General features: G+C 42.5%; 1 protein-coding gene across 3 annotated transcripts in view; it reads right to left on the bottom strand.

The window, feature by feature from the left end:
- Positions 1–7,617, bottom strand: part of LOC124003334 (atlastin-2-like) — a 30,195-nt gene extending 22,578 nt beyond the window's left edge. For all 3 annotated transcript variants that reach the window (XM_046311492.1, XM_046311493.1, XM_046311494.1), the window contains exon 1: positions 7,497–7,617. In XM_046311492.1, the coding sequence (XP_046167448.1) occupies positions 7,497–7,569 (73 nt within the window). In that variant the 5' untranslated portion in view covers positions 7,570–7,617. The remainder of the gene's footprint in view (positions 1–7,496) is intronic.
- Positions 7,618–24,400: the final 16,783 nt, after the last annotated feature.

The raw sequence follows: 24,400 nt of genomic DNA, 5'->3' as shown, positions 1-24,400 counted from the left end.
TCGCAATAAAACTCACCGTATAGAATCTCAATACATATCGTATCGGCACAAAAGTAACACTATGATATTGTGAGGTCCCTGGCAATTCCCAGCCCTAGCATTCAGATGTGTTCTGTGGCAAATGTTCCTTACAATAGACAAAGTGAAAAACAAGCTCACTGTTCAGAACCACCCAGGGTATGACGCCATGTCATCATGTAACTGTCCATCAAACATAGCGATCATAAACACTGACACTGTATATGACAAGTTTCATGATACGGAAATGTGAAGTGCACATTTGGACTCTCAAGTGTTTGGCCGAAATGACATCAGTGGCATGTAATATTAGTGCAGCTACTCCCTCCGCAAGGCTATCAAACAAGCTAAGCGTCAGTACAGAGACAAAGTAGAATCTCAATTCAACGGCTCAGACACAAGAGGCATGTGGCAGGGTCTACAGTCAATCACGGACTACAGGAAGAAATCCAGCCCAGTCACGGATCAGGATGTCTTGCTCCCAGGCAGAGTAAATAACTTTTTTGCCCGCTTTGAGGACAATACAGTGCCACTGACACAGCCTGCAACGAAAACATGCGGTCTCTCCTTCACTGCAGCCGAGGTGAGTAAGACATTTAATCGTGTTAACCCTCGCAAGGCTGCAGGCCCAGATGGCATCCACAGCCGCGCCCTCAGAGCATGCGCAGACCAGCTGGCCGGTGTGTTTACGGACATATTCAATCAATTCCTATACCAGTCTGCTGTTCCCACATGCTTCAAGAGGGCCACCATTGTTCCTGTTCCCAAGAAAGCTAAGGTAACTGAGCTAAACGACTACCGCCCCGTAGCACTCACTTCCGTCATCATGAAGTGCTTTGAGAGACTAGTCAAGGACCATATCACCTCCACCCTACCTGACACCCTAGACCCACTCCAATTTGCTTACCGCCCAAATAGGTCCACAGATGATGCAATCTCAACCACACTGCACACTGCCCTAACCCATCTGGACAAGAGGAATACCTATGTGAGAATGCTGTTCATCGACTACAGCTCGGCATTCAACACCATAGTACCCTCCAAGCTCGTCATCAAGCTCGAGACCCTGGGTCTCGACCCCGCCCTGTGCAACTGGGTACTGGACTTCCTGACGGGCCGCCCCCAGGTGGTGAGGGTAGGTAACAGCATCTCCTCCCCGCTGATCCTCAACACTGGGGCCCCACAAGGGTGCGTTCTGAGCCCTCTCCTGTACTCCCTGTTCACCCACGACTGCGTGGCCACGCACGCCTCCAACTCAATCATCAAGTTTGCGGACGACAAACAGTGGTAGGCTTGATTACCAACAACGACGAGACTGCCTACAGGGAGTAGGTGAGGGCCCTCCGAGTGTGTTGTCAGGAAAATAACCTCACACTCAACGTCAACAAAACTAAGGAGATGATTGTGGACTTCAGGAAACAGCAGAGGGAACACCCCCCTATCCACATCGATGGAACAGTAGTGGAGAGGGTAGCAAGTTAAGTTCCTCGGCATACACATCACAGACAAACTGAATTGGTCCACTCACACAGACAGCATCGTGAAGAAGGCGCAGCAGCGCCTCTTCAACCTCAGGAGGCTGAAGAAATTTGGCTTGTCACCAAAAGCACTCACAAACTTCTACAGATGCACAATCGAGAGCATCCTGGCGGGCTGTATCACCGCCTGGTACGGCAACTGCTCCGCCCTCAACCGTAAGGCTCTCCAGAGGGTAGTGAGGTCTGCACAACACATCACCGGGGGCAAACTACCTGGCCTCCAGGACACCTACACCACCCGATGTTACAGGAAGGCCATAAAGATCATCAAGGACAACAACCACCCGAGCCACTGCCTGTTCACCCCGCTATCATCCAGAAGGCGAGGTCAGTACAGGTGCATCAAAGCTGGGACCGAGAGACTGAAAAACAGCTTCTATCAAGGCCATCAGACTGTTAAACAGCCACCACTAACATTGAGTGGCTGCTGACAACACACTGACACTGACTCAACTCCAGCCACTTTAATAATGGGAATTGATGGGAAATGATGTGAATATATCACTAGCCACTTTAAACAATGCTACCTTATATAATGTTACTTACCCTACATTATTCATCTCATATGCATGCGTATATACTGTACTCTATATCATCGACTGCATCCTTATGTAATACATGTATCACTAGCCACTTTAACTATGCCACTTTGTTTACATACTCATCTCATATGTATATACTGTACTCGATACCATCTACTGTATCTTGCCTATGCTGCTCTGTACCATCACTCATTCATATATCCTTATGTACATATTCTTTATCCCCTTACACTGTGTATAAAACAGTAGTTTAGGAATTGTTAGTTAGATTACTTGTTGGTTATTACTGCATTGTCGGAACTAGAAGCACAAACATTTCGCTACACTCGCATTAACATCTGCTAACCATGTGTATGTGACAAATAAAATTTTATTTAATTTGATTTGATTATAGCCTAATCTTCAACATCTCATCTTTCAAAATACAGTTCTCTTACATTTACAGAATTTCCCTCAGACGACAAAACATTTGCAAAAGTCGCCCAAATAGTGGGAAGGACGGGAACAACTTGTCTCGTGCGGTGCTCAAGTTCAGAACGGCAGTCAGTCAAAACCCCCACAGTGCTTATGGTGAGGGAAAAAAAGAAGAAAAAAGATCAGTCTCCAAATATGCAATTTTCAGCCCCTATGCCGGTACGAGTGTAAAGGGTTAAGAGGGATTTGGAGAAGTCCAGGTGTTCTATTGGTCGGTGTAGATTAGGGACGTGCATCATTCCCCTTCAAGACGATTTGATATGCATCTAGATACATGGGCTCTGATACAGGAACGAGACGTTTTAATTTGAAATGATTCGGTGCGATTAGAGAAAAACCTAGTCGATGCACTAACACGTTGCGTAAACATTCATTTTCCATTCAAATGTATTTTTGTTATTATTTAATTGGCTGCTGATGCAGCTCATGAGCTGAATCTGTGTGTATAAATTATGTAGGTCTATGGTGTATGTGTGTATCGTGAATTATGTATGATTATAGCGTATGAACCATCTAGGCACCTGATCTGAGCCATAAAAGGAGATTAGGCATCTACCACCACACTAACACTGTCAGATTAGGGGGAGCAATTTAGTCTGTTTTTGTTGCTCCATTTTGGTTCTGAAATCACCCACTAATTAACTTCTCATTTTGGCAGATTAAGTGTTTGAGCTAGTAGTGTATGAATATTTATCATTTACAAAAACAGCTATGACACAGCCAATGAATCTATAGCGCAACTTGGATTTCACCCCCTCTCAAAATCAAATTGTTTTGACCGTTTGGAAGTTTAGTGAGCTTACTTTCTCACCCTGCTGCTTTGGCCATGCAGAGTGCCTCGCAAAGTGATTGCTGTCTAAGTTATGAAAAAAGGTCAACGTTACCCTGTATATCTAAAAATGACTATATACACAGATTGCGTAATGCAAAACTACCAAAACTATTGCTGATGGTGAACCTGAACAATCTAAATTAAATTAAGCCCTTTTCAGCAGGTAGCCTATAGCCAGATGAGTTGTGTCTACAGTAGTTTACTACACAATGTTCAACAGAGCATAGATAATTTACATAGGTTGTCACTAATAAAGCCAAATATTGCACAAGGCATTTTAGCATGAAATGGTGAAGATGTGCAAGATCAGGAACCGGCCAACTACGGTACGTTGGTCAGCGTGCAAAACTGGGCACAGTTTGACTAGGCTACTGATCATCCCTGGGGTTGTTTGGTATGCAAAATTACTTTTAGATCAATGACTGTCAGCAGTTACACGCTTAGTGCGATACTGAAGGAGAGGACCGATCAGTTATCACAAAACGGGGAGGACTTTTCAGAAGGTAGAAAAGTAATGAGCAATAGAAAGTGAATCGGTGAATTATAACATTCAAAAATCGATTTTCTGACCAATGCATGCTACATTTGAATCGGTTTTGGGACCGATCCAAATGTCTTAGCGTAAACATTTGAATCAGTGAATCGTGACAAACCTAGTGTAGAGCGGGACTGGTTTTGTGAGCTTTGGAAGCGTGCCTCAAGCCCTTTATCCAAAGGGCATCAATCAAAACACATCAACACCAGAGAGAGTTGTCAAGGTGTGGAGAAAAAGGACTGGAGGGATACAGTGGTGGCAGTAAACTCTAGGGTGCTGCGCAACTACTGAACAGCAGTCGTCGCCACAAATCTGAAAATTCCATAATCAAATACCATAAACATGAAGCAAGATATTGGGCAAGATGAGACCTATAACCCGTATTACATCTCAACATCAGAGAGAGAAAAAAGAAAAAACGATCTAGGCTAGAGTTCAATGGCACTTCAGATGTGCTGGCATGACTCCCTGCCAACAGTCTAGAGGAATCAACCATTCTTAATATGTTAGCTATGATGTATTATTGGGAAATCCCTACCCTAAACACTAATCTTACCCACTTTAAAAGTTAAACGTCAATGGGGTAGGGACGTTAATCTGTTAATCCAAACGAAACCATAGGTCAAATGGAGCTAACCTAGGCCCTGAAATGTTGTTGACTTAGGCCAATGTTCTCTGGCTCACTTAAGCACTCTGTTCAGATGCATGCGAAGATACCAGTGTAGGCCAAAGTTGCAGACATTGCTCTCGTTCAGTTTTCTATTTTCCCTACTAATGGTTAAGGTTAGGATGAGAGGGGAAGCTGATCCTAGTCAATAAAATGCATTTATAGAGCCCTTTTTCATCAGCCGATGTCACAAAGCACTGTACAGAAACCCAGCCTAAAACCCCAAACAGCAAGCAATGCAGATGTAAAAGCACGGTGGCTAGGAAAAACACCCTAAAAAGGCCGTTACATAGGAAGAAACCTAGAGAGGAACCAGGCTCTGAGTGGCCAGTCCTCTTCTGGCTGTGCCGGGTGGAGATTATAACAGAACATGGCCAAGATGTTCAAACGTTCATAGATGACCACCAGGGTCAGATAATAATCACAGGTTGTGCAACAGGTCAGCACCTTAGGAATAAATGTCAGTTGGCTTTTCATAGCCGATCATTCAGAGTTAGAGAGAGCTGGGGCGGTAGAGAGAGAGTCCAAAACAGCAGGTCCGGGACAAGGTAGCACGTCAAGTCAACAGGTCAGGGTTACATAGCCGCAGGCAGAACAGTTGAAACTGGAGCAGTAGCATGACCAGGTGGACTGGGGACAGCAAGGAGTCATCAGGCCAGGTAGTCCTGAGGCATGGTCCTAAGGCTCAGGTCCTCAGAGAAAGAGAGAGAAAGCAAGCCATCATAGAGCCAGAGATCTCTTCCGTCAGCAGTTGTCCACTGAGACAGCCGTGTCAGAGATGCATGCCATGTTATTATGATGATGGGACTCCCTTTTTAAGAGTCTGTGCCTTGCAGTGATGCAACTCGCACACCTGGAACTCGCCTCAGTCAAGTACAATTTATTGCTAGTCAGTAGACAGTCTAAACACACAAATTAAAGCATACTCTGTCATTACTGCAGGGGAGGTATGTTGGTTGAGAGAGTAAGCTAGGCTAAATGCCTACACCAACTAAGCTAGCTAGCTCATAAAATGTTAGCCAATAGGTGCAAAAGCTTGGCCTAGGTCTTAAAGGTGGAAATGGGGAGAAAAAATGGATAGGGAACATTTTTATTGGACAGCCAGACAGAAGACTGTAGCCTCAAGTTGCCTATAGAAACAGGAAATGGGCTACTGCCTTATGGTCCATCCTAGCGCAAGCCTCGGAGAAGGCTTAGCCTACTTCATAGACAGAGGCAAAAGATCCCAATAATAGCTTTGCTATTGCCATCCTCTTAATCTCCCATGCTTGGATGGATGGTCAGACAGTTCTCTCTTTGTAAAGGAACATTTCTATTCCTAACAATTCCATGAAGTTTTAATTCCTACACCTCTGACCTTGGCTCATTTCAAGAAGTCCAAATTAAGAAGTCCAAATTAGCAGAAACAATTTAAAGGGATACTTCAGGATGTTGGCAATGAGGCCCTTAATCTACTTCCCCAGTGTCAGATGAACTTTTGGATACCATATATAATTTTAAAATATAAATATATGTTAGGTTGAAGGAAGTCGCTATTACAATTACTAGCTAACATTATCACAATGACTGGAAGTCTATGGGTATCTGCTAGCCAAAGCCAATTTAGCATTCTTCATACTGGACACAGATAAAAATGGTATCCACGAGTTCATCGGACTATAGGAGAGTATCCCTTTAAAACATAAGCTCGAGCCCCCCCCCCCCCCCCCCCCCCCCCCCCCCATTCAACCATGCAATCCCATGGTATGACTGGTTAGGTCAATGTTCGAAAACACACCATGTAGAATAGACCCTAGACTTGTGCAGCAAAGCAGCAGGAACAGCTGCTGCAAGTAAACACACTTGTTCTCTAGGGCTTAGTGGAAGCAGTGAAAGTGTAATGGCCTACTTCAATGCTTGTTTGTATGCAGTCAGTATTGAAACAGTTAATGATACAGTAGTTGGCAAGCTAAAGTATCACAAGTACGCACAGTATTCCAACATCGATGGTCAACTGGCTAGGCAAATTAGCTAGCTAATCCTCTTGAGAGGTTGCGTAAGAGAGAAGACCAGCAACTATAGCAGCTAACTAACGTCTAGCTGGCCAAATGAATTCCAAGTAGGCAAGACAGTAGACTAACTGCAGTAGACTAACGTTAGAGCATAGGGTCCTTGGCCTCTTTACCTTCTAATAAACCTTTAACAGGTTAGTAAGCTATCCACCTAAATTAGCTAGCTACAAAAAAAACACTTATGCATCTCGTGTCATCCTGTACTAAGGCAGATCATTAATTTTAAACTAGGCAATAATACTAGCTAGCTAGCAGTCTCAACGTTTACAAGCTCACGATAGCTAACAGTAGTAGCTATCTAATAATGGCATTGACACCTGAAGAGTACCGTTAGCTTTGACATAAGGTGGATCATGCCTTCACATACTGCACAGTACCAATGTTGGCTAATGGATAGATCGCTAGATAAAACAATTAGATTAGCTGGATTTACTAAAACTAGCAAGTAAGACAAAAAAAAAATGGTCAGCCAGCTAACATCAATTAGCTAGCTAGCATTACAAAAAGGAACACCCAGCTTATTGTGTAGCGCTAACTTATTATTAACTGCTAACTAGATTTGACTTTGTTTGACCGATACATTTTGGATATCATATGTAGTTTGACACAATCAAGACGTTAATGTTAAATCATTTTTTTCTTCGCAAAATGTAAAGGTGATGTTGAGTAGGAAACGAATAATGGGATGGGATGCTCTACACTGGAACTCGATAGCATTCCCTCGTCCATGACAACGTTAGCTCAGAATGAAAATAACAGGGCTATTATCGTCAATCCCACAAAACAACCTAATTGTATTCATGTTTCGATATCATTTACTACCTAAGGACAAATAGTACCTTCGCCGAAAATGCTGTTTTTGCAATTTTGCGGAGAGTGATTCCGATGCTTCAACCTGCTCTCCTCCGCCATCTTGACCCGTTGAAAATAATCAAATTCAGTTGACGTCAAAAAACCCAGACCCCCACTTGCCTTTATCAAGTTCAGGTTTTCCGCGGGGTCCTAAATGAATGAATGGACTATGTAGAAGCATTGTTTGCTCTTTGATTGAAAGCCTCAACCTTCTGATTGACTTTAGTAATTTTTTTATTATGGTCTGATAATGGACATTGTTCTTGCCATACACACACACACACACACACACACACACACACACACACACACACACACACACACACACACACACACACACACACACACACACACACACACACACACACACACACACACACACACACACACACACACACACACACACACACACACACACACACACACACACACACACACACACACACACACACACACACACACACACACACACACACACACAAATGCCAAAACTAAATTTAAATATATTCAATTTATTAAATAACCTTTAATGAAAATCATGTTTTGATGTTCTATTTGATGTTTAAAGATCTAGGATGGTAAATGAGTGATTATTGAGTTGCCCATGTGATCATGCATTTTTCAGTTGCTGTCCCAATTACTGAACTTTGTAGACTGTATATTGTTTGTAAATGGGAGAACAAAGTAATGACAATTTCTCCCCCACAAAAAATACAGACAGACTGTAGAACGTAAAATAAAAATATACAGACATAATTCAACTCCATGTCATTTATCACCAACTCCACAGGTGTACAAAAACTGAAAGAGAAATAGGCTCACTATAATCCATTATTAGACATGGGCCGGTATTGTGAAGGTAGCGAGCCATCAATAATCTAGCGCATGTGAACCAATATAACAACCTAAAGCATTATATTTATATAACTAGGCTACATTCATTTTCATCCCCTTAACTGTGGTACATAAAGCGAAACAAGCAGGGGATTGTAATGTTATGTTTCACGCTTCACTGACTAGACACGTTAAAACAGTCAATGATGTAAAGATTGACTCAGTGGTCATCCCATATTGATCCAAAATTTTCCTTTTTTTGTCACATTTAAATGGTTGATTAAAGGATTAAAACCTACAAAGTCAAGCGTGCATCTTCGTGGACCATTGTTAGTTTGTGGGACGAGCTAAATGGAGGATGTCATGTGATGCAAATAAGTGGTGTAGGAAAAGTCCGTGCAAATGCATTGGCCATTTCACTATCAAAGCACTCAGACCTTTTAGATAGAAGCCCATGTGTACATTTACATGCACACTAATAATTCGATATTAAACTGATTATGGCAGAAAGCCAAGTATGGCATTAGTCATTTAAAAACCTTACTCTGCTCATCTTAATCGGCGTACGGTCATAATCGAAGTAAGAATGCGCCGATTAAAATAACGTAGTTTTCTGAGAAATATTTCGAATTATTAGGACATGTAAACAGTTTAATCGACGTTCCAGCGGTGTATCTGATCTGCGCATGTGCACAACACTGCACGCGCGAGTGAAGTTAGTTCAGAAAAACTGAAAGTATGCATCTTATAAATAGTTTTCACATTCAAACTTTAAATTAACACAGAATCAAATATTCTTAGTAAAAACTAATATGGTCACTGTGATTTCAGATGTGTCCATGTAAACAGGATTATTAGGGAAGTCATTATTCTTGCAAAGCATGTTTTAAACGAGCTATTATATTAACCTGACTATCCATCACAGTAATCGCACTATTGTGTACATGTAACCGTGCACGATGAGTCTGATTGCCTCTTAGGGATCGGTCGAAATATACCCAATTATTACCCAGAGGAAAATGGTGGAGGGTCGTGTTTTTGTTTTTTCAATTTCACTCAGGGGGAAGGGTTTAGTATTTTTTGTATTTCATCCATGGGAGGGTAATGTAATTTGTTATCATTAAATGTCAGCATTTTGGAATTTAAGTATTGAATTTGACTATGTATAACTTTGGTGTACAACCCTCCCAGCTAGCAATGAGGAATCGGCCCATAAACGGGGCTGGAATTGATTGAATTGGCCCGGCATCGGGTGTCGGACTCCAGGAATCAAAATTAATGTCTGCCCAGAATTGGCCCAAGTACACTTGGCCATTTCCGTCTACCGGAATTCAGCCGACTTTGCCGGAATCTTACCAGAATCCCCCCCAGAAGCGGCCTGATGCAAATTTAAATACATCTATACAAAATTAACCGATTTAGTCATTTTAAATATTACGATTATACTTTTTATGCATACAAATTATACCCATCCACCAAAAAAAAGGTTATGTCGGAGGAAACACTGTACACCTGGTGACCGCAGGCACAGGAGTTGCTACAGAGCAATGGGACGAGGACATCCCGGCTGGACAAACTCTCCCCTAAATCGGACGACGCTGGGTCAATTGTGCATCGTCTCATGGGTCTCCTAGTTGCGGCCGGCACTGGTATCAAACTAGCATCTGTGGCAACGCAGTTTGCACTGCGATGCAGTGTCTTAGACCGCTGCGCCATTCAGGAGGCTTCGTCAACATTTGTTTTTAATGCTTATCAAATGCCTTGCACAAAGTATCGAAATACTAAAATACAACTTTAACAGGACTCTTAAAGAATGTAATGTAAATGTTAATCGTATTTTTTGATCACAGAAGCAATGAGAAAATATGGAAAAATAAATAACCCGTGTAATCATCTGCCAGAGAGGAGCACCAATCTGCCCGAGACCCAAGTAATACATTTGGGCCAGATAACTCACACCGAATCCTGAGCTCAATCCCCACATCATAGCCATAAGTAATACTGCCTAAAGAGCCATAAGTAATACTGCCTAAAGCGGCCCACATGATGTAGGCCGAGTCTGACTCTCAGCCGAGTGCCTCGACTCTCAGTCGGAATCGGCCCAGATCCACTGTGCTAGCTGAGCTGCTCTCTCCCACTCATTCTTTCTCTTGCTTTTTACCTTTCCATTGGCTGTTCAATCAGTCCCTCTTTGTGCTTGGCCTATCCAGCACATGGGCATGTAGAGTATCTGGCAAATAAAGTAGTGCTAGTAGTAATGATGTAGAGGTCTAGTTCGCAACAGAAATGCTGCATTCAAAACAACTGTGAACACTGAAATCGAAATTATGCACTTATTTCAGCATGTAACATTAAAAACATGCCATTTGAGCAGTTATTGTCTTGTTCTTCACTGTAATCAGAGGGCTAATATCAGTACTTTGCATGCCAGTCTCTCTTGGCTAAAAGTACAGGAGAGACCGACTGCATCACTTTTTGTTTTAAAGTAAGAAGCATTAATCTAGTTCAAGAAAATTGTGATTAATAAAAAAGTATACCAGTTTAATTTAAGGACCAAAAAATGGACAGCTGTGCCTTCTTCTTAATGGTGTCCATTAGTAGTGGTTTCTTTGCAGCAATTTGACCATGAAGGCCTGATTCACACAGTCTCCTCTGAACAGTTTATGTTGTGATGTGTCCGTTACATGAACTCTGTGAAGCATTTATTTGGGCTGCAATCTGAGATGCATTTAACTCTAATGAACTTATCCACAGCATCCTTCCTTTCCTGTGGCAGTCTTCATGAGAGCCAGTTTCATCAAATCAAATTGTATTCGTTACACGTGCCGAATACAACAGGTGTAGACATTAAAGTGAAATGCTTACAAGCCCTTAACCAACAATGCCGTTTTAAGAAAATACCCCCCCAAAAAAGTAAGAGATAAGAATAACAAATGATTAAAGAGCACTATTTAGGAGCCTCTTGGACCTAGACTTGGCGCATAGGGTACCGCTTGCCGTGCAGTAACAGTGAGAACAGTGTATGACTAGGGTGGCTGGAGTTTTTGACAATTTTTAGGGCCTTCCTTTGACACCACTTGGTGTAGTGGTCCTAGACGGCAGGAAGCTTGGCCCTGGGGAAGTATTGGGCCATACCCACTACCCTCTGTAGTGCCGTACCAGGCAGTGATGCAACCCAACAATATGCTCTCGATGTTGCAGCTGTAAAAACCTTTTTGAGGATCTGAGGACCCATGCCAAATCTTTTCATTCTCCTGAGGGGGAATCGGTTTTGTTGTGCCCTCTTCACAACTGTCTTGGTGTGCTTGGACCATGTTAGTTTGTTGGTGATGTGGACAACAAAGAAACTTGAAGCTCTCAACCTGCTCCACTACAGCCCTGTCGATGAGAATGGGGGCGTGCTCGGTCTTCCTTTTGCTGTAGTCCACAATCATCTCCTTTGTCTTGACCACATTGAGGGAGAGGTTGTTGTCCTTGCACCACACGGTCAGGTCTCTGACCTCCTCCCTATAGGCTGTCTCATCGTTGTCGGTGATCAGTCCTACCACTGTTGTGTCATCGGCAAACTCAATGATGCTGTTGGAGTCATGCCTGGCCATTCAGTCATGAACAGGGAGTAGAGGAGGGGACAGAGCACTCACCCCCTGATGGGCCCCTGTGTTGAGGATCAGTGTGACGGATGTGTTGTTACCTACCCTTACCACCTGGGGGTGGCCCTTCAGGAAGTCCAGGATCCAGTTGCAGAGAGAGGTGTTTAGTCCCAGGGACCTTAGCTTAGTGATGAGCATTGAGGGCACTATGGTGTTGGTCAATGAATAGCATTCTCACATAGGTGTCATTTTGTCCAGGTGTGAAAGGGCAGTGTGGCGTGCAATAGAGATTGCATCATCTGTGGACCTGTTGGTGCGGTATACAAATTGGAATGGGTCTAGGGTTTCTGGGATAATGGTGTTGATGTGAGCCATGAATAGCCTTTCAAAGCATTTCATGGCTACAGATGTGAGTGCTACAGGTCGGTAGTCATTTAGGCAGGTTACCTTAGTGTCGTTGGGCAAAGGGACTATGGTGGTCTGCTTGAAACATGTTGATATTTCAGCCTCAGACAGGGAGAGGTTGAAAATGTCAGTGAAGACACTTGCCAGTTGGTCAGCGCATGCTCTGAGTACACATCCTGTTAATCCGTCTGGCCCTGCGGCCTTGTGAATGTTGACCTGTTTAACGGTCTTACTCACACCGGCCGCAGAGAGCGTGATCACACAGTCTTCCGGGAGCAGCTGATGCTCTCATGCATGTCTCAGTGTTACTTGCCTCGAAGCAAGCACAGAAGTTATTTAGCTTGTCTGGTAGGCTCGTGTCACTGGGCAGCTCTCGGCTGTGCTTCCCTTTGTAGTCTGTAATAGTTTGCAGGCCCTGTCAGAGCCGGTGTAGTACGATTCAATCTTAGCCCTGTATTAACACTTTGCCTCTTTGATGGTTCGTCGGAGGGCATAGCAATATTTCTTAGAAACTTCCGGGTTAGAGTCCCGCTCCTTGAAAGCGGCAGCTCTACCCTTTAGCTCAGTGCGAATGTAGCCCGTAATCCATGGCTTCTGGTTGGGGTATGTACGTACAGTCACTGTGGGGACGCAGTTCTCAATGCACTTATTGATAAAGCCAGTGACTGATGTGGTGTACTCCTCAATGCCATCGGAGGAATCCCGGAACATATTCCAGTCTGTGATAGCAAAACAGTCTTGTAGTTTAGCATTTGCTTCATCTGACCACTTTTTTATTGACAGAGTCACTGGTGCTTCCTGCTTTAATTTTTGCTTGTAAGAGGGAATCAGGAGGATATAATTATGGTCAGATTTGCCAAATGGAGGGCGAGGGAGAGCTTTGTACGCATCTCTGTGTGTGGAGTAAAGTTGGTCTGGATGTTTTTCTCCTCTGGTTGCGCGTTTAACATGCTGATAGAAATTAGGTAAAACTGATTTAAGTTTCCCTGCATTAAATCATAGCGCTTGATGGTTTTTGCCATCAACTGACCTTCATGACTGACTGACCTTCATGTCTTAAAGTAATGATGGACTGTCATTTCTCTGTGCTTATTTGAGCTGTTCTTGCCAAAATATGGCCTTGGTGTTTTACCAAATAAGGATATATTCTGTATACCAACCCTACCTTGTCACAACACAACTGAAGGAAATAATTTCCACAAATTAACTTTTAACAAGGCACACCTGTTAATTGAAATGCATTCCAGGTGACTACCTCATGAAGCTGGTTGAGAGAATGTCAAGCATGTGCAAAGCTGTAATTTCATAGTATTGATGTCTTCACTATTATTCTACAATGTACAAGATAGTAAAAAAATATTTGGCTATTTCTGACGGTGATGGATGTTGTGCTTATCTTGAAAATAGCCCATGTCAAGATGAATTACTTTGAAAAACAGTGCTGCTGTTTCTATTTGTACCTAAAACAGATAAGTCCTCTCTTTTCAGCAATAAGCATTTGCTTTCCAAATGGAATGTTTTTCCCACGATTGCAAACAGACAGCTGCAAACAACCATAGAAATGTAACACATAGATAGATGGCAGTTCCCATTCAAGTCTTGACTGGCAGCCATTGCGAGTTTACCTTTGAGTTCAATAGTCCAATTGCCAGGGTTAGAAGATCTGAAGCCGTCTATGGATTGATTATATGTCTATGGCCACAATGAAACAAATTGTATGTTTTGTTAGCATGCTGGCCAAATTGCAGCCTTTCTGACTGTAGGCAACCGGTAACTGCCAAAATAAAGGAAACACTTGAGTAAGTGAGGGAGAGAAATAATATGTTATGGTGTGGGGTGCATTTTCCTGGCATGGTTTAGGTCCACTTGTAGACTCTATGCCAAGGCACATTAAAGCTGTTCTGGCAGCTTGTGGTGGCCAAACACCCTTTTTAAGACACTATGTGGGTGTATATTTTAGCAGTTGCCTACATGTACTTGTGATCAAATTGTATCCACAGTAAGTTTTTAGAAACTATTGATCCTATGTGGCAAAATTATGCTCTCTGTTGTATTTTGAACATTGACAGTGGGCTCCTATGGTTGGGCCCCCTTTAGGATTGGGCCCAGCCCCTGACTCACACAATTGATGTATTATGCAGTTTTTATTTGTTTTTTTTATGAATCATTTACCCAATCAAGGGACCCCCCCCCCCCAGTTACCATCGTGTGCCCCCTACCTCCTCTACTCCCCCCATCTGATGAAAGGCAGAGTGGCAGCAGGCAGGAGCAGACTCCTGAATCCTCCTGTGCTTGGCGGTTGCAGTGAAAATATATATATATTCACTACCGTTCAAAAGTTTACCATTAGAAATGTCCTTGTTTTTTGGCTATTAAAATAACATCAAATTGATCAGAAATACAGTGTTAATGTTGTAGATGACTATTGTAGCTGGAGCTGGAAATGGCTGATTTTTAATGGAATATCTACATAGGCTTGCAGAGGCCCATTATCAGCAACCATCACTCCTGTGTTCCAATGGTACGTTGTGTTAGCTAGTCCAAGTTTATCATTTTAAAATGTTAATTGATCATTAGAAAACCCTTTTGCAATTATGGTGGCAGGGTAGCATAGTGGTTAGAGCGTTGGACTAGTAACCGGAAGTAACCGAGCTGACAAGGTACAACTCTGTCGTTCTGCACTTAACAGGCAGTTAACCCACTGGTCCTAGGCTGTCATTGAAAATAAGAATTTGTTCTTAACTGACTAGTTAAATAAATAAAATATGTTAGCATGACTGAAAACAGTTGTTCTTTAAAGAAGCAATAAAACAGTCCTTCTTTAGACTAGTTGAGTATTTGTCACTTCAGCATTTGTGGGTTCGATTACAGGCTCAAAATGGCCAGAAACAAAGATCTTTCTTCTGAAACTCATCAGTCTATTCTTGTTCTGAGAAATGAAGAATATTCCATGCGAGAAATTGTCAAGAAACTGAAGATCTCGTACAACGCTGTGTCCTACTCCCTTCACAGAACAGAGAAAACGGTCTCTAACCAGAATAGAAAGAGGAATGGGATAACATGGTGCGCAACTGAGCAAGAGGACACGTACATTAGAGTGTCTAGTTTGAGAAACAGACGCCTCACAAGTCCTCAACTGGCAGCTTCATTAAATAGTACCCGTAAATCACCAGTCTCAACGTCAACAGTGAAGAGGCGACTCCGGGATGCTGGCCTTCTAGTCAGAGTTGCAAAGGAAAAGTAATATCTCAGACTGGCCAATAAAAATAAAAGAATAAGATGACAAAAGAACACAAACAGAGGAAGATTGGAAAAAAGTGTTATGGACAGACAAATCTAAGTTTGAGGTGTTCGGATCACAAAGAAGAACATTTGTGAGAAGCAGAAAAAAATGAAAATATTCTGGAAGAGTGCTTGACGCCATCTGTCAAGCATGGTGGAGGCAATGTGATGGTCTGGGGGTGCTTTGATGGTGGTAAAGTGGACGATTTTTGTACAGGGTAAAAGGAATCTAGAAGAAGGAAGGCTATCATTCTATTTTGAAACACCATGCCGTACTCTGTGGACATGGCTTAATTGGAGCCAATTTCCTCCTACAACAGGACAATGACCCAAAGCACAGCTCCAAACTATGCAAGAACTATTTATAGAAGAAGCAGTCAGCTGGTATTCTGTCTATAATGGAGTGGCCAGCACAGTCACCGGATCTCCCTATTGAGCTGTTGTGGGAGCAGCTTGACCATATGGTACGTAGGAAGTGCCCATCAAGCCAATCCAACTTGTGGGAGGTGCTTCAGGAAGCATGGAGTGAATCTCTTCAGATTACCTCAACAAATTGACAACTAGAATCTGGAGTCTGAAAGGCTGTAATTGCTGCAAATGGAGGATTCTTTGAACGAAAGCAAAGTTTGAAGGACACATATTTCAACTAAAAATCATTATTTATAACCTTGTTAACGTCTTGACTATATTTCTTATTCATTTTGCAACTAATTTCATGTATGTTTTCATGGAAAACAAGGACATTTCTAAGTGACCCCAAACTTTTGAACGGTAGTTTTTGTAAATATGATATTTCATGTTTTATTTTTAATAAGTTTGCATACATTTATAAACCTGTTTTTGCTTTGTCATTATGGGTTATTGTGTGTAGATTGATGAGGGAAAAAACTATTGTACCAATTTTAGAACAGGGCTGTAACGTAACAAAATGTGGAAAAAGTGAAGGGGTCTGAATATTTTCCGAATGCACTGTAAGACCATATATGGTCATAAACAATTTAAACACTGCACCCATCGACCACATGGCAACACACCTGTCAATAAACACAAATCATTGATAAAATCAATAAACCCCATCATCCTACCCTTGGAACACGATAGTAACATCACATCATGTGTCCAAATCGTAAATACTAGCATCAGTGCCCTCTGGTTGACCTTCACCCATGTCAGTGTTCTCTTTGGACATACAGAGGAACAGGGTGTTTTCACAGGTCTTTCTGTGGTGGAGAATAGAGAATAGAGCCGTAATGGCAGCCATTTCACACAGTGCTGACTTGTTTATTGTGTTTTCCTCTCTCTTAATGGCCTGGGGCACTAGGAAGCCCTGTGCCCATGTCATGTGATGGGGGCCCGACCTGGGCAAGTGAGGGTGATTGAATCATACTGATATACTGAGAAATGTCAAGGCCCGGAGCTGTCCTGATACACACGCACATCCACACACAATGACTAACAGACACACGCACACACACAAAGACATTTACCAAAGCAACATTTACACAAAGGCTTACTCACGGAGCCCTCAAACTCCATTGAGAGAAAATGTTTGGACAGGGAGATTCGATTAGACGTGGGCGAACCATTCTAAAGGCCACCACTTTCATGCTACAGCTGTTACTAATAGTAATGGACATTTACCCTGCCCCCACCCCAATGGACATTTATCATTGTTACCGTTGTAAATATGTATTTAAAAATACAATTTATTATTTAATTGGTGTTATCATTATTATTATTATTATTGTTTCATTCACATGGAGCTCTGAGCTTAAGAATTTCACTGTATCCTGCAACTTAAACTGTGAGTGACCATGTGACTAATAGAATCGAATCTAATGAAATTACAGTTGATTTTCACATTTGGAGGAATTTAACTGCCCATCGATATGAATCTTGGTAGATAACATGTATGTATAGCAGCATTATTCACTATACGTCTGTCGCTGTATATATGCAACCATTCTCATCATTATTAGACAATCATTTGCAACAGCATGATTGTGACTACTGTAATTTGCTGTATGATAGATTGGATTAGATTTAGATTCATTTTGTTGTTATAGAATAATAAATATAATTGTTGTCAAATGAATTGGTTTAGGGTGTTTGTTCAGACATATTTTCAGGATTTTCAGACAAAACACAATATTATGATCAAATACCTAAGTGAGTGAAATATAGATCCAACATCTGTGTCAGGGATAAGACTTCAGCCAAGTAGAACACCCTTTAAAACACTACGGCCAGCACAAAAATACTTTTTCTAGACTCCCGTCTCTGAAGTCTAACCCCATTTACAACAACAACAGAGACACCTTCCGTCTTCCTCCGAGGTGATTGGTCACACGGCCTAGTATTTATCTGTGACCTTTGGTGCATGGGTGAGTTCATTAGGATAGTGATGTACAGTGGACCGGTAAGAGATCAATACCAACACTGTGTTCCAAATGGCACCCTTTTCACTACTTCTGACCAGGGTCAATAGGGCTCTGGTCAAAGATAGTGCACAATGTAGGGAACAGGGTGACATTTGGAATGCACACAGGTCTGCTGACGTGGTGAGGGCAACATGGAGTGGCACACTTTCCTTGCTGTAATATGTTGTTTTCTGTAGCTCCCTATTGATCTAGTTTGGCTAATGGCCTCAGGGTTGGCTAAGGCTCTGGTATTAGCTCGTTAAGCAATACTGCAGAACTCTGCATGGACCTGTATAAAACTGCTGTTAGGGTTTCAGGGACATAGTGCATATACACAGCCTTCAAACTTTAATTGTTAGTACAAGTTTCTAAGCCACTTTGCTCAGCCTGCTAGCCTGGGGCGGTATGAAACAAGCATCTCAGAGTAGGAGTGTTGATTTAGGATCAGTTTTGCCTTTTCAATTATAAACAATAAGACTAAATGGACGGTAGAGGGCTTGCAAACCATTACAGACTACAAAGGGAAGGACAGCCGAAAGCTGGCCAATGACACGAGCCTACCAGACAAGCTAAACTACTTCTATGCTCGATTTCGAGGAAAATAACACTGAAACATGCATGAGAGCATCAGCTGTTCCGGAAGACTGTGTGATCACGCTCTCCGCAGCCGATGTGAGTAAGACCGTTAAACAGGTCAACATTCACAAGGCTGCAGGGCCAGGCGGATTACCAGGATGTGTACTCAGAGCATGCCCTAACCAACTGGCAAGTATCTTCACTGACATTTTCAACCTCTCCATGTCCGAGTCCGTAATACCAACATGTAATACCACCATAGTGCCTGTGCCCAAGAACACTAAGGTAACCTGCCTAAATGACTACCGACCCGTAGCACTCACGTCTGTAGCCATGAAATGCTTTGAAAGGCTGGTTATGGCTCACATCAACACCATCATCCCAGTAACCCTAGACCCACTCCAATTTGCATACCGCCTCAACAGATCCACAGATGATGCAATCTCAATTGCACTCCACACTGCCTTTTCCAACCTGGACAAAAGGAACACCTATGTGAGAATGCTATTCATTAACTACAGCACAGCGTTCACCACCATAGTGCCCTCAAAGCTTATCAATAAGCTAAGGACCCTGGGACTAAACACATTCCTCTGCAACTGGATCCTGGACATCCTGACGGGCTGACCCCAGGTGGTAAGGGTAGGTAACAACACATCCGCCACGCTGATCCTCAACACAGGGGCCCCTCAGGGGTGCGTGCTCATTCCCCTCCTCTACTCCCTGTTCACTCCTGACTGAAAGGCCAGGCACGACTCCAACAGCATCATTACATTTGCCGATGACACAACAGTGGTAGGCCTGATCAACAACAACGACGATACAGCCTATAGGGAGGAGGTCAGAGACCTGACCATGTGGTACCAGGACAACAACCTATCCGTCAACGTGATCAAGACAAAGGAGATGATTGTGGACTACAGGAAAAGGAGGACCGAGCACGGCCCCATTGTCATCGACGGGGCTGTAGTGGAGCAGGTTTAGAGCTTCAAGTTCCTTTCTGTCCACATCACCAACAAACTAACATGGTCCAAGCACACCAAGACAGCCGTGAAGAGGGTATGACAAAACATTCCCCCCCCCCCCAGGAGACTGAAAAGATTTGGCATGGATCCTCAGATCCTCAAAAAGTTCTACAGCTGCAGGTTGCATCACTGCCTGGTATGGCAACTGCTCGGCCTTCAACCGCAAGGCACTACAGAGGGTAGTGTGAACGGTCCAGTACATCACTGCGGCCAAGCTTCCTGCCATAGAGGACCTCTATACCAGGCTGTGTCAGAGGAAGGCCCTAAAAATCGTCAAAGACTCCAGCCACCCTGGTCATAGACTGTTCTCTCTGCTACCGCACGGCAAGCTATACTGGAGTGCCATGTCTAGGTCCAAGAGTCCTCTAAACAGCTTCTACCCCCAAGCCATAAGACTCCTGAACATCTAGTCAAATGGCTACCCAGACTATTTGCATTTCCCCCCACCCACCTTTTACACCACTTTAACTCTCTATTGTCATCTATGCATAGTCACTTTTATAACTCGACCTACATGTTCATATTACCTCAACTAACCGGTGCCCCCGCACATTGACTCTGTATCAGTACCCCCCTGTATATAGTCTCGCTATTTTTATTTTACTGCTGCTCTTTAATTACTTGTTACTTCTATCTCTTATTGTTATGCATTTCTTTTTAAACTGCATTGTTGGTTAGGGACTTGTAAGTAAGCATTTCACTGTAAGGTCTACCTCCACCTGTTGTATTTGGAGCATGTGACTAATAACATTTGAGTTTATTTGATTTGGAGAGCTGATCCTATAGAAGCACAATTTGCTTGATACTGTACATACGGCCCCTGGTCCCAGATCTATTTGTGCTGTAGAGCAAACTCCTGTGGTCATTATCATGTAGTGCACCAATATCCCTTTAAAAAGGCAGCAGTCAAACTTCAGGGCTGGATTCGATCATGGATTCAATAAAATAATATATATATTTTTTTGTGTGCAACCTAATTCAACTATTTGCATTATTATGGTGGTTTGCTACCATCCGGTCACTACAAGCGTCACTACAGACCCTGTAGTGAGGCGTCATTAAATACCCTGGTTCGATTACAGGCTGTATCACAAATGGCCGTGATTGTGAGTCCCATAAGGCGGCGCACAATTGGCCCAGGGTCGTCCGGTTTAGGGTTTTTGACGGGGTAGGTCGTCAAAAGATTTTTTTTCTTAGGTGACTTGCCTAGTAAAATAAAGGTTAAATAAAAAATAAAATAAAAAACAGCACTAACAGATATTTTGCTCAAAACATTTTTGTTGTTGTCTTTAGTATGTGTATTTTACTGTATTTATACTTGGGATATCGCTTTTCAACAGAAAACGTTTTTTAAAAATGGATGTCTTTACGGCTCTGTATCAGGGGCTATTTATATGGTAGGTCAGGGGTTTGAAGAAGGCCACACTGGTCCTAAGACCAAGGACTTCAATTAAGGTCAATGGGAACATGATCCTGTGTGGCTCTGTTGGTGGGTACATGGCACTATCAATGCCAGGTTAGTGGTTTCGATTCCCACTGGGGACACATACACAAAAACGATGATTGACCACGAATATAACATTTTTTCCTTTCACTATAACGGGGGATCTTGTGTTCTGCTAACAATGCCTGCAGTACTGCGGTCTGCCTTGAACGACCGTGGTTTCAATGAGAAGGGGCAGTCGTTCTCCCTTGCAGTGAAGACACATGTTTATTTATTTACAGGGGCATTGGCAAGACATAGAAAACTGCTTTGAATCTGCATGTCACCATTTTGGCAGAGCCGAGATATGGCCTGATTACACTCTGATCCCAAGACAGGTACGAGTTACCCTGGGGTGGGCGGAAGTGTGTCAGAGGACTATGTTTTAGCCCAAGTATTACTGTCCTTGTAAGTGTGTGTGTGTGGGGGGGGGGTACATAATGACCATAACCCTGAGTTTTTACCCCTTTTCGTGATATCCAATTGGTAGTTACAGTCTTGTCCCATCGCTGCAACTCCCGTTCGGAGAGAGCCATGCGACCCCCGAAACAATACCCTGCCAAGCCGAACTGCTTCTTGACACTGCCTGCTTAACCCGGAAACCAGCCGCACCAATGTGTCGGAGGAAACTCGGATCTCTGGTGACGCCTCAAGCATTGCGATGCAGTGCCTTAGACCGCTGCGCCACTCGGGAGACCATGAGTAGAATAATCTAAAGAAAGCCTAGTGTAGACTAGATACAAACCAGGTGAGTTTTTACCTCCCAGTGAAAATGAAGATGACTGTTCAAAGGGCTGACAAAAACTACTGTAGCAGAAGCCAATAGGGTGTAAACTAAGAAGAATCTATATTTAAGGTGAGAAAGTCTTTATATATTCTATATATCGTAGCGATCCTCACTATATGAGCCACGTTACAATCCCCACCAAGTGGGTTAACCCAATCGGTGTGATGTACAGGGTGTTTGCCTTTCACACCATCGACCTGAGTTTCCCTGCAATGTTGCCCGTGAGGCTATCAGAGACTATCGGAGGCTATCGGAGAGGCGCGTAGAAAAGTGAATGAAGATGCACTCCTGAAAGAACGGGGTTAATGTAGCGATCTTAACACAACACCTACCAACCTCTTGCAGGTTTTGACCTCTTGGCGTAAGTTGTAGGCTTGGCAGTCGCTGCACCGGTGTTCGAGTCCCGGTCAGCGGTACCCTGCAAATTCACTACAATATACAGTAAGAGATTATTAATTTGACATTTTATTCAAACATTTTTTCCCCTATATTTCTTATCAGTCCACCAGCAGTATGGTCTCAAAATGCAATTATTTTGCACATAAAAGCCTCATCGCCATATTAATCTCACGCCTGTGTTTACTTCCTGGAAAAGTCTCTTGATGATGAAAAATGAATCATTATAAGACTTTTTTCCTCTTGCTTAATTTTTGGGCCCAATTTTAAAAAACACATTTAAACCAGATTAAAAGGATCCTGTGTTGTGTTATATTTGCTCCTTGTTTTTTGGTGCAATTTTAAGCGATAATTTAACCATAACTCTAATATACTACATCATCTTCTGCAACAAAGATCATGTTATAAAATCTCATGACAAGTTTGTTTCTGTGTCCAGGGAACAGAATTTAATGGGGTATCAGAATTTAGAAAACACAGGATCACTTTGATGTGGATTAAATTTTTTAGAAAAGTGGGCCCAGTAGGCTGAAAGTAATATCTTAAAAACTATAACAATGATATGTTGAACTGTATCAAACGTGGACTAATGGAAAATATACAGTACCAGTCAAAAGTTTGGACACACCTACTCATTTAAGGGTTTTTCTTTATTTTTCACTATTTCCTACATTGTAGAATAATAGTGAAGACATTGAAACTATGAAATAACACATATGGAATCATGTAGTAACCAAAAAGAACATGTTAAACAAATCAAAATACATTTTATATTTGAGATTCTTCAAAGTAGCCACCATTTGCCTCAACGACAGCTTTGTACACTCTTAGCATTCTCTCAACCAGCTTGATGAGGATGGAATGCATTTCAATTAACAGATGTGCCATGTTAAAAGATCATTTGTGGAATTTATTTCCTTCTTAATGTCTCTGAGCCTGTCAGTTGTGTTGAGACAAGGTAGGGTGATATGATAAACAAGAATAGTCTGGTTTTAGACCCCATTAGCACTGAGACGGCACTTGTGAAGGTGGTAAATGACATTTTGATGGCAAAGGCTCTGCACCAAGTGCTGCTTTTGATACCATCATCACCACATTCTTTTGAGAGATTGGAAACCCAAATTGGTCTACACGGACATGTTCTGGCCTGGAAGGTCTTATCTGTCGGAAAGATATCAGTTTGTCTCTTGAATGGTTTGTCCTCTGACAAATCAACTGTACATTTCGGTGTTCCTCAAGGTTCTGTTTTAGGAACATTTGTTTTCACTTTAAATTTTACCTCTTGGGGATGTTATTCGAAAACATAATGTAAACTTTCACTGCTATGCGGATGACACACAGCTGTACATTTCAATGAAACATGGTGAAGCACCAAAATTGCCCTGCTAGAAGCATGTGTTTCAGACATAAGGAAGTGATTGCAAACTTTCTACTATTAAAGACAAAACATGCTTGTTCTAGGTCAGAAACAAAGAGATCTTCTGTTGAATCTGACAATAATCTTAATGGTTGTACAGTCGTCTCAAATAAAACTTGAAGGATTGCTGCGTTACTCTGGACCCTGATCTCTCTTTTGAAGAACATATCAAGACCATTTCGAGGACAGCTTTTTCCATCTACGTAACATTGCAAAAATCAGAAACTTTCTGTCCAAAAATGATGCAGAAAAATTAATCCATGCTTTTGTCACTTCTAGGTTAGACTACTGCAATGCTCTATTTTCCGGTTACCCGGATAAAGCACTAAATAAACTTCAGTTAGTGCTAAATACGGCTGCTAGAATCCTGACTAGAACCAAAAAATTTGATCATATTACTCCAGTGCTAGCCTCTCTACACTGGCTTCCTGTCAAAGCAGGGCTGATTTCAAGGTTTTATAACCTACAAAGCATTACATGGGCTTGCTCCTACCTACCTCTCTGATTTGGTCCTGCCGTACATACCTATACGTACGCTACGGTCACAAGTGAGGCCTCCTAATTGTCCCTAGAATTTCTAAGCAAACAGCTGGAGGCAGGGCTTTCTCCTATAGAGCTCCATTTTTATGGAACGGTCTGCCTACCCATGTCAGAGACGCAAACTCGGTCTCAACCT

This window comes from Oncorhynchus gorbuscha, linkage group LG18 (assembly GCF_021184085.1).
Source record: "Oncorhynchus gorbuscha isolate QuinsamMale2020 ecotype Even-year linkage group LG18, OgorEven_v1.0, whole genome shotgun sequence".
In the NCBI taxonomy this organism is placed as follows: Eukaryota; Metazoa; Chordata; class Actinopteri; order Salmoniformes; family Salmonidae; genus Oncorhynchus; species Oncorhynchus gorbuscha.
This window is presented reverse-complemented; position numbering and strand designations above follow the sequence as displayed.